The sequence below is a fragment of the Doryrhamphus excisus genome, chromosome 8 (assembly GCF_030265055.1).
Source record: "Doryrhamphus excisus isolate RoL2022-K1 chromosome 8, RoL_Dexc_1.0, whole genome shotgun sequence".
Lineage (NCBI taxonomy): Eukaryota > Metazoa > Chordata > Actinopteri > Syngnathiformes > Syngnathidae > Doryrhamphus > Doryrhamphus excisus.
This window is the reverse complement of record NC_080473.1, coordinates 1737917-1752203: the sequence shown is the minus strand read 5'-3', so window position 1 is coordinate 1752203 and position 14287 is coordinate 1737917. Positions and strand designations below refer to the sequence as shown.

Here is a 14287-nt window from a genome sequence, read left to right as displayed (position 1 = left end):
GTGACGGGGTTCAGAGTTGAGTTTTAGCTTGGCATAGGTTACAGCCGCAACAGTAGCCCGTGTTAGGGATGACTGTGCCTGTTGTGAGAGCATTCAAACCTGCCATGAAGGCTGGTGCTTGTGTGTCTCACCCGACATTACAGTAACATTACTGACGCAGTGTACAATACTAGACATGACATAACATCCCTATAGTCACCTTTAGACCCCTATTACCCATTATATTAGAGAGTAAATATGACATATGTAATATAGACTAACACGTATTAGCATAGGGAGAGTTCATCGTTGTTTCTCTTTTTTACTTCCTGTTCTGTACAGTACTTCCTGTGGTGGCTATTGTCTCTTCAGTGTAACAGCTCGTGACAAGAAGTGCTCACAAATGAAATATTTGGAGAAAAGTTTGTTACCCGTAGAAACTTGTTTTCTGGAGTTGATCTTGATTCTTATGAAGTGTTATTTGATGGCACATTAATGCTGATCTGATGGATTTTCCTGCTGCTGAGGTCAAAGGCTGCACAAACAAGCAGATTGAAGAAGACAATAAAGCGCCATTAAAGGCATGGCGCTCTCTTAACTTGTGCGCTGTGCTCACGTCACACAACGGTGCTCTGCTCTCTGGCAGCGCTGCACTGAAGGCCCCTCGCTCCCTGGATTGACGCCGATTGTTTGGGAATGACTCGGACCACACAAGGAGAGCGGCGGGGGGAAGTGGAGTGCAAGAAGAAGAAGAAGGGGGGAGATGATGGCAGCGAGAGGAACGCTCATTTACCTCCATCCTGCTTTGACTTGATGACCATCCTTTACCAAGACGCTGTGTACTTAAATTTGCAACATATTTATCTAATTTAAATGCATTTATTATTCATACAGAGCAGTGATTCCAAATCTAGATCTGTTTTTGAGACTGTGGTGCAACCGTGTCAGTATAGCAAAGAACTAAGGAGTCAACCGCTGATGACATCATAGAGGGCGTGACGGCGCTGACTTTCGCTTTCTCTTTGTATATGTGTAGCAAGCTAACAGGATGCTAGCGTGAGTTAATTTCCACAAAGTAGGATTCTTTATTTATAAAAGAAATAGTTTGGCAGTTAGAGCATAGAAAACGTTCTAAATATGTTTTTAACATTATTAGAGCCCTCTAAACATGAGATAACACCCCTACAGTCACATTTGCACGCCTATTGCACAAATTAGTAGGCATAATAGCAAAAAGTAAGACTCACCCATGTGAGCATCCTTGATTTTGTTCTTTATTTACACTGTTCTGTACAGTACTTCCTGCAGTAACATTACTGACACCTAGTACTGGTGTAGAATACAGCGTCTTTGGATGTGTCTTCTGAATGCCTTACAGTACATTTTATATACTGATTCATTTAACCATTTTTATACTGGAAAAAAATTGTGAGATTTGCTATAAAATGTCAAATTTGTAGTAATAATAGGCCTATAAAGGCCTTCACTATTGTAAATTATATTAGAATTGCATACTATTTGGATATAAATGTTTTTTGGTTGTTATTGTTCTTATGTGTGTTTTCTACTTGTATTTTTGTTATTTTCTGCATGTATTCTACGCGGTAGTGTGCATGCAAAATCTTTTATGGAGGGGGTGAGTTGTGGGTCGTGTGGGAGGTCTGATAGTAAGCATGGGGGACGCTCGGGGAGGGACAACATGAGGACAAGCACCAATCCCGATCGCTGGCTTCAATTAGCGCAGCGTCCCAAACTGAGTCAGTGAGAGCTGTTTCTAATATTTTCAAACGCTGGTGTTTGCTAAATCAGGTCATCAAAATATTACAAACAGCTCTCAGTGTGATGCAGTGCAGTTGTAGCCCCCGCCCCTGTACACAAACACAGCCCCACACTGCTGGCTGAAGTCACTGCCAAGAAAAAGACAGGGGGCGGGGTAGGAGGCGGAGCTGAGCATCCACTTGGTTGGGCTGTTTATTTAATATTAAGTCAGCGGGGTCAGCCACAGCTTATAAAACTCTCTCAACATACACTGTATACCCCCCCATGAAGATATATATATATACACACACACACACACACACACAGTACATGCACGAACACACACTCCAACATGCTGATGCATGACTTAAGCAGGATGATGTAACTTTTATGTGTTTCATGTTGTCAGGTGTTTGGCATCGCCACAATACACACTTTATGCAGGCAGGCGGGGTAACAAAGAATGCACCTATTTGGTAACCTCAGTGGGGGGGCCTGTCTTTATAATAAGAGAATAATGTCATTAAAACTAATAATAATAATAACTGGAAAATTACCCCGGAAATTTTGATGGTCATGCAACCTGTGCTGTGAACCTCGAGCCTGGTGTCTGCTGTGCCACGCCGCCGAGCAATGCCGTGCGTACATTACATGAGGAATTGAGCAAGAAAGCTAACATGCTAACTGTTAGCACGCTAGCCTCTAGCGAGATGGCAGTCTATAGCAAAAGCGTCAAGGCGGTCCTACAATATCCCTGCATCATGCCATGTCTGTATTAGGCTGTAGATGTGAGGAATACAGCTAAAATGTTAACATGCTAAAAGTTAGCATGCTAGCACCAAAAGTGCAGAGAAAGCATCCCTACATCATGCCATGTATTACATATATAGGCCTTTAAACAGGAGTAAAATAGCCCAAATTCCAACATGCTAACTGTTAGCATGCTGACACCTAGCAAGATAGCACTAAGTGCCGAAAGTGCCAAGGCAGTTCCATAGTGTCCAAACATCATCAATTCCATAATGTCCCTACATCATGCCATGTGTGTATTTGCCCTTAGACATGAGTAAATTAACTAAAATGCTAACATGCTAACAGATATCATGCTAGCACCTAGCAAGAGAGCCTCAAGGACCGAAAGTGGTAAGGCTGTCCTATAACGTCCCTGCATCATACCATGTGTGTATTTGCCTTTGCCTTTAGACATGAGTAAATTAGTTAAAAATGAGTAAAAAATGCTAACATGCTAACAGTTAACATGGCAACATCTAGCAAAAAAGCAACAAGTCCCCAAAGTGTTACAGCAGTCCTATAGTGTCTCTACATCATGCCATGCTATTTGCCTATAGACATGAGTATATTAGCTAAAATGCTAACATGCTAACGGCTATCATGCTAGCAAGGTCATAAACAGGTTTTGTATGTCTCATTTTCTTCTATTATGTTTACTGTATTGGTAACAAGAGTGCAATGGTGACTATAGGGGTGTTATTTCATGTCTAGAGCACTCTAATGTTAAAACCCGTATTTAGAAGGTCAAAAACAGGTTTTGTCTTATATGTTGTACTTTTATTATGTCAAATATTTTGGCTAATAGTAGTGTAAATGTGACTATAGGGGTGTTATTTCATGTTTAGCAAGCTCTAATAATGTTAAAAAAAACAGATATCAAATATTTTTAACAGGGTTTGTATGTCTTATTTTCTTTGATTATGTCTACTATATTGAGTAGTAGGAGTGTACAGGTGACCATAGGGGTGTTTTTTCATGTTTAGAGAGCTCTAATAATGCTAAAAACTTCTGACTGTCCAGTCTCTACTTCGGAATCCAACACACGCTGTATGTTAAAAGATGACATTTTAAAAAGATACATAGTGATATGAAGATACTAGCGGCACAAACCAAAATTCATTCTCAGCACTCGGGAGTGTGACCAACCACAGCGGAGTCGGACCGTTTTCACAGGAACCATGAAATTCAAGGAAATACAGCTGAATAGGTGCAGATTATGGAAGATCTAGAAAGCTTTCTGTGCGGGTTATCATTTATAGCTGCACTATAGGAGTCCACAACTCAATACAAAGGGATGAAAAATTTCCATAATAGGTCCCCTTTAATACAAGGGAACCTAATACATTTTAAGAAAATGGTATTTAAGACGTTTATGAGATTTTAAGAGAATTTTAGACACTTTTTGTCATGGATTTTCCACCACTATTTAATCCTTGTGTGAAAAATGATGTTATCATCTTAACAACCTCGGTAGGAAAGTTCAGAGCAGCGTGAAGGCGACAGATATGGATTTGTCTTTGAGATGGGGGTTGTGGGGGGGTGCTGTGCTCTGCAGGAGATGCTCATGCTGCATCCACAGCCCCGGACTGGAAGGCTCCGTGGCAACCTCTGGGGTCAGGGGCCAATGGGAAGGTTGCTTTTATCTGCTAATGAGGTCGATAGTTGGGGTGGGGTGGGGTTGGCCTTATGAATGGCTGCCAAGTGACGCCGGTGCCATCTTCACTCATCTGAGCTTCACTCACTCTTCACTCATCTGACACTCCCCCCCCCCCTTCATCTTTGAAGGGTGTCATGACTGACGAACTTTATGCTTCCCTTTGTGACTCTCACGCAGCAGATGGCACTCTTGTTTTTGTCCTATATTTAAGCGACAGGGACATTCATTTTCTACCATTTATCCTCACAAGGGTCGTGGCATGAGGTACACCCTGGACTGGTGGCCAGCCAATCACAGGGCACATATAGACAAACAACCATTCACACTCACATTCATACCTATGGACAATTTGGATTCGCCAATTAACCCAGCATGTTTTTGGAATGTGGGAGGAAACCGGAGTACCCGAAGAAAACCCACACATGTACAGGGAGAACATGCAAACTCCACACAAAGATGGCTGAGAGTGGAATTGAACTCCAGTCTCAAAGCTGTGTGGCCTGCGCGCTATCCACTTTTTCCGCCGTGCAGCCGCACAGGATCCATTCGACTAAAAATCAATGTGTATTAATGTTCCTGCCAGCTCTCCCTGTCCTTTCCGCAAATAGGTCTGCCTAGCAACAGGTGGTAGATCACATGACCAGACAAAAGATGCTTTAAGATTCACGTGTGCAGTTTTATAATCAATGTTGCCCTTTGTTTTTTTTCTTTCCATATTAAACTTTTTTATGTTGTGATATGCTATCAATCAAAAGTTTAGAGACACTTTCTCCTTCAAGAGCTTTTTCTATCTAATTAGTGCCTCAGTCTCCTTGGGTGGATTCAGCACACCCCGCACCCCCACCCTGCACACGCCCCCTGTCATGTCGTCGGAGTGAGAAAGAAGTCCATTAAGTGTGCTTTAGTGCCAGTGTCATGCGGCCTTCTTTGTGCACTGCTGACATTCCCTGAATAGGAATCAGAATTTGCTCCCCCCTTTCCTTCCCAGACGCCCCCCTCGATCGATGGTTAGTGTGGGAGTGTGAGGGGTGGAGGGTGGATGTGGATGCGGATTGTGAGGCTTCTGCTGCCACATGTCTGCGTCTTTGTGTGCACGCCCGCCGTGTTTGTTTAGCCCCTCGTCACAGCGCCGCCTCACACGACGCCTAGGCCGCATGCTAACTAGCGGTGAGGGGAGAGGGCTGGTTACCGGACGGGGGGGTGGGGCGGTGAGGGGGGGGTTGTTGATTTCCTGTTGTTAAAAATGAAAATAAATTCATATCAGGGTACTTGGTGGTCTTTTAGTTGGGCCTTGAGTGCCATAGATGAGTATGAACCAACAGTGCCCATTAAAGAAGTAATAAGGAACTATTGTTGTTGTTGGGCTGCAAAAAAAAAAACAAAGGGGCACCATTGATTACAAAACTGCTGGGAGTGTGAATGGTTGTTTGTCTATATGTGCCCTGTGATTGGCTGGCGACCAGTCAGGGTGTACCATGCCCGAAGAGAGCACCTGTAACCCGGTAGAAAATGAATGAATGAATGTTGTTGTTGTTGTTGTTTTTGACTCCAGGGCTCCCCCTTCAGGCGTGGAGTCTAACTGACTGTCTAACGTGCTATTATTGAATGAAGACAAAGACGCCAAGGGCAGAAAGCTACAGCTAAAATTATACTGTAACAATGAATGAACAAGATGTGTCCAGCCTGGTCCAACTGGTGTTACATGCTAAGAAAGTAGTCAGGAGGCCAGTCCAGTACTCAGATTATTACACAGTGTGGCTTTAAATTGGGAGAACATTAATTAATTTTAAATTATCAAAATAAAAATATGTGTATAAAATATACAATAACAATACAAATATTGATAATAAAATAACATTACAATAACAATACAATCACAGAATAGTGACAAATATGCTAATTTTAACAAAATGTTGGCCTTCATAGGAAGATGGATTCACTTAAATGTTAGAAATTCATTCAGCTCCTTCAAAACTTTTCAATTTAAATTAGCAACTTTTGTATTTTTTTATGTATATATAGATATGATCCATCAATATAGTGTACTTCTTTCATTATGAACAATTTTACAATTACTGTTGCCTGGGATAAATCACATTTCTATGTATTTATTGCTATATTGTACATGTGTTATATTTGTATTATTGTTTTCCAATCCAGACACATCTGTTTTATATTTTATTCTATGTTTTACTTTGTGTAATGTTATTACGGTTTGTTGGTATGAATTACTAAATATGCTTAATAAAGTACTGCTTTAGCATGACTGAAGCGCACCAGTGTGGTTTTTAGGGCGACTGCGTCCAGTAGAGAGCTGTGGCATCTTTGTAGCAGATGCCTGCACACAGTTTCCAAAATAAAGAGTGATTACTTTGCAGGGATTTTGTAGATATGAAGTCGTGCACATGTTTGGCAGCACACAAAGAACATTAGCCAAAGATAAAAGACAGGTGGTGCCATGAATACATGAATACCCTCCCCCCCCCAACCCCCAAAAGGATTAGGACACCCTGGGCCAAAAGCATTCATCATGCAATATTTGCACTCAAACATGTGGAAGCTATATTGGCCTACATTTTCAAAATAAGATGTAAGAAAGTGGCAGCTACTTATCGCTGCTGTGCTGACCTTTAAGGTGGGAGGGGTGGAAGGAGGGGTCACAGGTCTTCTGAAGGCCCACAGGAAGCAGGAGGCCACGGAGGTCAGCCATGATTATCGTAGCCCGCTCACCTTGGCGACACAATGAGAAAATCTTTACTCCAACAGGAAGTCTCCCTAATGACAGCCTTTAAGCCCCGCCCCCTCCTGTCTAATGGTCTCACTAAAGATTTAGCGGCCTTTGCTAACTTCAAACCCACAGCCACGTCAGATGAAGCACAACAATCTGACACTTTATGGACCTTTGCTCCGCAAATGTCTACCATGTTGCTAATTGCGTACATCTGCACATGGCCTTTTTCATGTTGGCGGCAGCTGCAAAGCGCCGTGGCCCCCGTGTTATCTCAGTCAGGCCCTGCAGGGGCAAAACACAGTAAGAATGAAAATAGTTGGGTGCATTTTGTGAAGAGAAACATGGAATGTCACCACTTGCTTCCTTCCAAGCATCCTTTTGGCTTTGAATGCAGCACAGGTGCCAATCAACAGCAAACAGAATGGAAAGATGGATGGATGTTCAGCTACAATTACAATTACAAGACAAAAATGAAGAAACTTTGGTGATACTTGCTTTTCCATTTAAAATACAAACCCTTTTTAAGCTGAATATACAAAATAACAAAGCTGAAGAAAACATACATGATTTCCATTTCAAGCCATAACAGATATTTTTGTTTCCTTGTTTAAAAAATAGGAAAATTAATACATCGATAACATTTAGAGATGCTTGCTTTTCAAGCCAAAGTATGGCAAAGTATCATTTTACAAACCTGCCTTTTGACTTTGAATATTGATTCGTGTTCTGCGCATGTTCCATTCGAAATGATTCTTGTATGTTTGACAGGAAGTATTGAATTTGGAAAAACATGTCGGCACGCTAAACTGTATATTTTTGGAGCGAGGAGGAAACTAACCATCTCATTAATATGGTGAAAGGCAGAAACACGTTTATGTCCTTTACACACATTTATGTTCGACCGGTCCCGGGTTGTTCATTACACGCCTTGGTGGTGTTGGTTTTGTATACAGGAAGAAATAGAAATGACGCACGTTACGTCATGACGTTCTCTGTGCGTCAGGACGTTGTCCGTACGTCACTGTTTTGTTGGGGATATCCCTAATTGTTTATAACACCATATATACAAGATTAACCCCGTTAGCTCAGACATGTAAAAGGGTTATTGCGAATGTTTCAGAAACCGGAATATTGAATATTGTATGCAAACATAGTGATATTTGGCTAAATATTATTTACAAATAAATAGGAGATGCAAGTGTAATCAAGAAAATTTGAAAATACGTGCTTTTCAATACAAAACACAAACTTTTGGGGGCTAAATGTAAAAAAAAACCCTGATGAAAATAGAAAATATGTGCTTTTTGAATCCAAAACACACCTTAAATAATAAAAAAAAAAAAGGAAAATATAGAAACACGTGCCTGGAGACAATGTTTTTTTTGTTTGGTTTTTTTTTTGGGGGGGGGGGGATTTAAATAGAATAAAATAAAATAAAAACTATCCAAGTTTTCAATCAACATCCACATGAGCATCTTTCCACGCACGAATCCTGACCCAAAGCATTGCCTTCCTTGTGGTTCTGCCACTTCCACCAATGCTAGCGGGCCAAGCTAACTTTCCTTTCATCCCAAACCTCCAGAGGCTGAAACACAACAACACGACACCTCCGCACGGCTGCTGAGGTATGAATCAGTCCAACACAAGTCAAACGGCGTCTGTGTCGACCTTTTAGCTCCTTGTTGGCCACCTCAGAAGTCCACAGATTGAATTTGGGATCAAAGACATTCACGTTTCGCAGAGGAGGTCGAGAGGGCCGCCTCGTTTTCTGTAATAACAAAAACGCTTCCGGCGCTGACCTTCGCTAACCCCCCTCCGTACAGCCCTCTCCTCTAGACTTTGAAGCATGACGGATAGGGAAGAGACTTATTTTCCTCGTACTATATGCACTATTCATCTTCATGGCATTGTAGCAAACAAATGTAAAATTCTAATTTTATTTAAATCAAGTATAAATAATAGTACTTTCCATGATGTTGTCATAAGTGGTGGCAAGGTGCCCCCTTGTGTCACAAAAACATAATTAAAATACAAGAACGTTCATTCATTCACTTCTTCTTTCGGGAAGATTTCCGTAAGTGTCCTATAGTGGAGGTGACCTTGAACGCTGACCTCTCACACAGAGACGGTTGAGCGTCTGTGTCTGAGTCGGCGTCCACCTCACTGTCCGAGTCGGCCGTGGTGGTGGACTCCCAGTGGTCAGAAGAAACATTGCTGGAGAGTCCGCTGTTGAGGTCCAGGGAAGGGCTGGAGGAGGCCCTGTCAGCGACGAGCCCCTCCAGGTGGGCCTGGAAGGTGGAGGTCTGCTGCTCCAGGGACAGGAAGCGCTCCTGGCCCTTGTCAAACTGCCAGGAAAGAGATACGCTTGGGTCTGAGTCCACGGACTACACTGTGGGCTTTGTCTACAGAGCCTACCTGCTCCATGTTGGACTGGAGCAGCACTTCTGGCCACAACGACTCACTGGTTCTGCTGTTGCTGCCAAGACAGGGCAGAGCACGGCTGTGACTCCATGTCAGCTCCTGGAGGACATGGAGGGGTGGGGGACAACATAGGACGCACATGTCAGCTGGCAGACAACCTGCAGTGGACTGAGGAAAGTTTTACCTGGAGGAGATGTGTGCTGTCTTTCAGGAGCTCCTGGCAGTCATCAAGTTGGCTCCTGTGGCGGCTCAGGACTGCAAATAAGGTCTTTGCAGATACATAAAACATTCACATTATTCATCAACAGCAGGACACCATGAATCGTCAACAAAGATGTCCAAAACACATATTCCATGACAAATAACATCACTGTCACGTCCAAACACAGGTTGGGTTGTTCAAATATGTTGTATGTACTAGATATGCACGATATATATATTTTTATTTTTATTTTTTACCAATACAACCAATGTTCAGTTGTCATGTCAACTGAAACAGCAAGCTAGTTGATCTGCGTGGAGCACGTCCTTTTTTATTTAATTTCACGGCAATTATTATATATATTACACAATATTTTTTCTGGTTGCCTAAAATCTTTGTTTTATTGTTATTTTATTCTGATTATAATCACAATTAATTTTATTTTTCCTGACCGTAGTACAGAGGCTGCACAGTTGACGTTAGCGAACACATTTTAATGGCCCCAAACATAACAGCCCGACGAGACACCGTGAATGAGAGACACCTCGTGCCAAAAAAAAGAACTACAGCACACAGACTTCCCACAATGCCATTTTTCTTAAAGGGACAGGCTAGGCCTGTAACATCAGGGTTAAAAGCAAAAAAAAAAAATATCTTGAAACATGTCCAAGTAAAAAGTATTGGTTGCGATATCTGTATCGGTGATATCAAAAATTGTAATATATGTAATATATATACTATAATTTATAATACCTTTATTGTGCAGATTTGGCTCCATGTTTTTGTCCAACTTTGAATATGTAAAACATACAGTACAACTACAAAAGAAGTATTTAACATTTCAGCCCCCCCCCCCCCCCGCAACTCACCTCTGCGTCCTTGAGGGTCGACGCCAGGTCCCTGTGGTCTTGCCCTCCCTCTTTAGTGAGCGTGACCCCTGTGTGCAAATCCTCCAGCTGGGCCCAGCGGAGCTCCACCTCTTCCTGCAGCTCCTTCACACCAGCCTCAAAATCAGCCTGGACTTGGACCAGCGTCCTTAGGGAGGTGGTCCTACACGGGGGGAAGAAGATGTGTTGGCGTAGCCAAGAAGAGTATTCACTGAAGGGGGCGGCGCTTACCTTTGCTGCAGGTAAGTGCGGATGAGTGTCACTTTGTCAGTCAGTACTTGACTTTGGGTCGGGACGTCTAAGACCAGGTCTGCAGGGTCCAGGGTGTTTGATACAGCCTGCAGAGAAGAAGAGTTTGGGTGAGTGATGATGTCAGCCGTGACGATAATGACGGTCAGCCATGAACAGCATCATCAGTATAAGGCACCCTCAAATATTATGTACTGTTTAGTCATCATTTTAATTGCTCATTTTTAATAGATTTAAAAATAAAATTCTAAAGTGTGGAAATAATACAAATATGAATTAATATATAATATAATAAACTACAAATATTAAAAGAATAAAAATAAAATACAAAATCAAGTGGAGTACAGAAAGAAGATGTAAAAAAATTAAGATTTTAAAAAATATACATAAATGGTTAAGCTTAAACACAAATACAATTTGAATGAATAACTAATGGAAAATGTTATTACATTAAAATAAGTAAATACTGAAGTCATCTGACATGAAAAAAGTAAATGTGAATTATGCAGTGCAATAATATATAATAATCATAATAATCATTGATTGCCAATCATCAATATTCATTGTTCTAAATGGCATACATGCTTCTACTAAAATCCATTTTATTGTTACATTTGCTCCTGCATGAAGTAAAACGTCTCAATCTGCAGGATTGCAGGTTATTTTCTGCCCGATATATAAAATAAATCAATAACAATCATTGAAATAATAAATATTGACTACATTTTTAAAGCTAATTTTTCCTAGTTAAATTGAAGAAGGCACATTTGAACTCAGCTGCCACTGCCCAGATCTCCGGTGGAGGTAAGTGTAGTTGGAATGCATCATTCCACATCAACAGGGCTCTTGTTTTGACATTGAAATGATAAGCACAGAAAGAAAAAAATGGATTTTGAAGGTGTGGCTAACGTGTTGACTGCCATGGATGAACACACAGACACACAGGTGTGAAAAAAGGAGGAGGACAATGGAAGATAAAAAAATGTTCCTGTGTTGCCTCCAGGCTAGCACATGTGCGTCTGATCACCTCTAAAGACTTTCCACGCTTGTGTGCAAACTGCAGGTAGTGTAGTGCCTGAGGCTCTTCTGAATGTTAAGTGTTTTTTTTTTCATCTCACTTCCAGCCTGGAGAGGAGATCCAACATATTGGGTCCACTGGGATCCGGCGAGGGTTCCTGGAGCACGCTCAGGAGCAGGCTGTCAGCCAGGATGAGGCCCAAGGCTATGTGTTTGTCTGGACTTCTTGACCTGGATACGACATTAGCTACATGGTCTAATCACATCTATGAGACAAAACCATCAAAGAGCAAAGAAGCCTCACCGTTCAAACAACACCTCGCTTTTGGTGACGACCTCCTCTTGTAATCTGGGAGCGGTGCCCCCCGGTGGGTATGAAGACCTCAGGTAGCACATCAGCAAGTAGACGCAGCCCCCCAGGGCGGCCCACAGCGAGCACAGCAGGGACAGACTCCAGCAAACGTCCACCAAAGACAGCGCCGCCTCCAGGTGGCACACTGACCACACCACCGCCGCTGGGAGGAAGGTGCACCATGCTTTTTTACAGGAGGAGAAAGGGAGGAGCCTACTCCTCCTCTGTGAGGGAGGTGAATGTGGTGCCTTCTGAAGGTCTGAGCTGCGCACAACGTCAAGAATAAAAAAGATGATTATGTTGGTGCGTTGAAAAATTGGGCTCACTATTTACCGAATAAGGGCGGCACGGCGGTCGAGTGGTTAGCGCGCAGACGTCACAGCTAGGAGACCAGGGTTCAATTCCACCCTCGGCCATCTCTGTGTGGAGTTTGCATGTTCTCCCCGTGCATGCGTGGGTTTTCTCCGGGTACTCCGGTTTCCTCCCACATTCCAAAAACATGCTAGGTTAATTGGCGACTCCAAATTGTCCATAGGTATGAATGTGAGTGTGAATGGTTGTTTGTCTATATGTGCCCTGTGATTGGCTGGCGACCAATCCGGGGTGTACCCCGCCTCTCGCCCGAGGACAGCTGGGATAGGCTCCAGCACCCCCGCAACCCTTGTGAGGAAAAAGCGGTAGAAAATGAATGAAATTAATGAATTTACCGAATAACATTCATCACTAAGACAGGCCCAAAGCAAGAGAGCTTAATGTTTTGCTCACTATTTGGCAGCGTGACTATTTGTTACTATTGTGATATGTCGTATTCTACACTGGTCACTAGATAATCAGTAATACTACATTATTATGTCTACTATATAGTGACTAATAGGAGTGTATAGGTGACTATAGGGGTGTTATTTCACATCTAAGGGGCTCTAATAATGTTCAAAAACAGGAACAATGAGGTCTGGCACCAATACACCACAACAAACAAGACATTACTGTATACATTTCACTTTTGTGTTCATGCCAAAAGTGTGAAATCTCAAACCTCGAGAAAAAAAACAATATCAGCAAAGTATAAAAGACTAACTGTGATTTGTGGGCTAAATGTATGCAAATGCTGCCCCATTACAAAGCATTCTGAGAGTACAGATGTCCACCAATAACGCCATAGTTACCCCTATATTATGATTTCCAACATAAATATTAGTCCTAGTTATTATATGTACAAATGCCAAACATGGTTCAATGTTAAAGAATCTTTTTCTAAACATTCCTGGACAGTGATCCGGATCAGCCACAAAATGTGACCAGTTCTTCCATATCCCATTTCGGACAATTCCTGAACATTTCATCCAAATCCATTCAGAAGTTATTTTGAACACAAACTCTGGCAAAAACATAACCTCTGCGTTGTTCTTGGCCGAGGTAAATATCAATGTGGCCCCTTGTTGGTTTTACGTGGTAAACAATCTTTATTGGTATGAAAGAGGCTATGTTGTTGCCATAGGAGCGGCTTTCAAATAAAAGTTGCCTAAATACTGCAACTGTACACCTAAAAGCACAATACTTTTTCATATTCTGTAAACTTGCTTATAATGAATGCTCATCACTGACACTCAATTGCAGTAAATATAATAATTATAATTAATAGTAGTAATTGCCTTACTCGTCCAGCGTGTACGCCGCTTCTTGTGCAAAATCAGCTGGGATAGGCTCTCGCTCACATGTGATCCTGACCAGAAAAAAAAAATCAAAGAATCAATGAATGTATTATTATGACACAAAACGGTCTTAATTTGCTTCTATAATTTATCTAATGATGAGACTAAAAATATAACAAACAACTCACCTACAAGCATAAGTCATCATGACATCAAGTGGTCGCAGGTAGAAGTTGAGTCATAAAAGAAGCATTTCATGAAGAGGAAAGTTACTCAGTCACGTTAGTGTGTGTGACACAACTCACATCTCAGCAGCAGCACCTCCCTCCCCCCACCGCCGCCGGAGGGCCCGGTCCAGAGCGGCTCTCACACCGGGACCCGGGACCCCGTGACCTTCGGGCCTGCCGAGCATCAACCGAGGCATGAGAGCCGAGCAGGTACGCTTTGAGACAAAAAGAGAAACATGCCGAGAGTTCTGCGACTTGTGGAGCTCGTTGAACAGGTCGAGCGCTGGGATTTATTTATCTACTTAAAGGTGCACCGGCCCCGCCCCGCCCCTGCGAGGTGGATGCCGACGACGACGACGCAAG

The 14287-nt window shown here is 42.4% G+C and overlaps 2 protein-coding genes across 6 annotated transcripts in view; both read right to left on the bottom strand.

The window, feature by feature from the left end:
- Nucleotides 1-8157, bottom strand: part of LOC131134938 (uncharacterized) — a 64256-nt gene extending 56099 nt beyond the window's left edge. For 3 of the 5 annotated variants that reach the window (XM_058080657.1, XM_058080656.1, XM_058080658.1), the window contains exons 1-3: nucleotides 7612-8157; nucleotides 7127-7199; nucleotides 6815-6916 (exon numbers count right to left, since the gene is read on the bottom strand). In XM_058080657.1, the coding sequence (XP_057936640.1) occupies nucleotides 6815-6916; nucleotides 7127-7199; nucleotides 7612-7758 (322 nt within the window). In that variant the 5' untranslated portion in view covers nucleotides 7759-8157. Of the gene's footprint in view, nucleotides 1-6814; nucleotides 6917-7126; nucleotides 7200-7270; nucleotides 7363-7611 lie in introns of all 5 variants that reach the window. The other 2 variants (XM_058080659.1, XM_058080660.1) reach the window with 2 other exon arrangements.
- Nucleotides 8158-8331: 174 nt separating this feature from the next.
- Nucleotides 8332-14201, bottom strand: si:ch211-151h10.2 (uncharacterized protein LOC567699 homolog). The gene is made up of 9 exons (XM_058080670.1): nucleotides 14003-14201; nucleotides 13703-13768; nucleotides 11998-12309; nucleotides 11795-11924; nucleotides 10659-10765; nucleotides 10410-10590; nucleotides 9523-9606; nucleotides 9333-9437; nucleotides 8332-9262 (listed from the first exon to the last, which is right to left on the bottom strand). Exons 1-9 carry the CDS (start codon nucleotides 14119-14121, stop codon nucleotides 8966-8968), a joined length of 1401 nt encoding a protein of 466 aa, XP_057936653.1. The 5' UTR covers nucleotides 14122-14201; the 3' UTR covers nucleotides 8332-8965.
- Nucleotides 14202-14287: the final 86 nt, after the last annotated feature.